Here is a 1,825-nt window from a genome sequence, read left to right as displayed (position 1 = left end):
AAATGCCTCTCAAAAAGGGGAACAAGGTGGTTACGACACTTGCTTGTTGCACCTGGAATGGGTAACTATAGTTGAATAAACATTTGGCTCTGAAAATATTATCAGTGCCCTATTTGTCGGTACTTGCCGATACAGGTGCAACACTACCTCTTCTGCCTTTGCTTTTACTCCTTTCGATGTTTTAATGCATATTTTGATCAGTACTTTAAGGGGAAATCAAATTGCTCTTCAGCAAAAACAGCTTTACATTAGAACTTGTCTTGAATCTGTCAAAAGTCCCTCAATCTGCACTAATCTTTGCTGTAGGCTGATCACATGCTCTTTCCCTTACAGTGTTATTAATATACACAAAAAGGCAGAACAATCTATGTTCAGTACTTTTTAGAAATCTAAAGGCCTATTCTGTGGGATCCTCACATGGAAACAGGTCCACAGGTAAGCAGACTCAGGTTTAAACAATCCAGCGTCAGATCGCAACAAAGAAAACAGGGAAGGTGTAACTTTTTCACATCATGTCGACAGCAAACCTGACCTTTGCACCTTCCTGTATTTACAGCAAAGGTTACACTGATACAAACACACGTGATGAAAGCACACTACTTGATGGAAGCTCCGCTTGTGTTTCTGTCTCTAGGAAAAAGCCATCAGTATCTGGGAGTCCAAAGGCTTCTTCATAGACTTGGATCCTCTGCCTGGAGGCGTGGAGGCGGTGAAAGAGATGGCCAGGATGGATGAGTAAGACTCAAAGGCGTTCTGCAGCTGTTTGCTATGTAGTAACAAACCTTTGTGGTGTTGACGTAGCAGAATGTGATGCAAAAGAGGGTGCTGTCAGTTGTGTCTAATAGATGCACCCACATCCCATATGATTGACTGTTTTTAGCTTCTTTTCATTTCTATCTAGCGATGGTCAATGTAATGTAGTTTTGCATCCGAAATGTAGAGATGTTTGAAGACTTAAATCATTTTACATTTGTTTAGTTGGGAAGGGTGAGCTATTTAAGGAGGAAACTGTTGGGTTAGTTTAACACTTGGACTCTTGGAGGCAGAGGAAACAAACCAAAATTACATGAGAAGACTGTTGCTGCATTCTGCTTTAAAGCTAAAGGTTCTACTTTTTTTAGCCCTTTAGAGTTAGCTATAGACATATATATGGTTAGATGCTACTCTTAAAAATACAGAGTTAATTTGTTTGAAGCAAGTGAAAGACACTTGCCTTAAATAATACCTCTCCCTCTGGGGGACTTTGCCTTTGAGCTGCTTCAGCATCGGTATCACATCATTTCTGAAGATTAGGCTCCTCTTTAGGACGGATGAACAAGAAGATACTTCTGGCAACCAGAAAACATATTTATGGTCGTTTTAACACTAGTTAAAAAAATAAAAATAAAACAGTTGCTGTCACCGTGCAGATTATCTGCTAAAACAGCCACTTTGGCTCAGCTTTGAACAGGAATGAAGGCGCTCAGAGACAGTTTTCATGAGGATGGCGTTACAACATAGTGAATCCTAAAAGAAAAAAAAAGTAGATTTTCCATGATATAGATCCTTTCATTGATTTTAAACTGAGAGAAATGAAGAAAATACCTTTTATCGTCTCACAATTGGGAAATTCTGGTGTTACAGAAGCAAAAAGATTTTAGTAAAAAAAGATTTAGCGATGCAAATCAAAATATCGTTTTGTTTACTGTATACAGAATGACAATTAAAGTTGTCTAAGTCTTAGCTCTATTAAGGCCCCGTCCACACAAAGTCAAAACGAACACGAAATGCTAATATTTTCCAAAACGTTTGTCGTAAAGACGGAGACGTAAAATAAATGTGATCG

General features: G+C 38.6%; 1 protein-coding gene across 1 annotated transcript in view; it reads left to right on the top strand.

The window, feature by feature from the left end:
* Positions 1 to 1,825, top strand: part of nt5m (5',3'-nucleotidase, mitochondrial) — a 9,356-nt gene that overhangs the window by 2,867 nt on the left and 4,664 nt on the right. The window contains exon 2 of the mRNA XM_015383640.1: positions 635 to 735. Coding sequence (XP_015239126.1) covers positions 635 to 735 — 101 coding nt within the window. The remainder of the gene's footprint in view (positions 1 to 634; positions 736 to 1,825) is intronic.

Source organism: Cyprinodon variegatus, unplaced genomic scaffold, assembly GCF_000732505.1.
Source record: "Cyprinodon variegatus isolate N-32 unplaced genomic scaffold, C_variegatus-1.0 Scaffold290, whole genome shotgun sequence".
Classification (NCBI taxonomy): domain Eukaryota; kingdom Metazoa; phylum Chordata; class Actinopteri; order Cyprinodontiformes; family Cyprinodontidae; genus Cyprinodon; species Cyprinodon variegatus.
The sequence above is the reverse complement of the archived record's forward strand: the minus strand, read 5'-3'. Positions and strand labels throughout refer to the sequence as shown.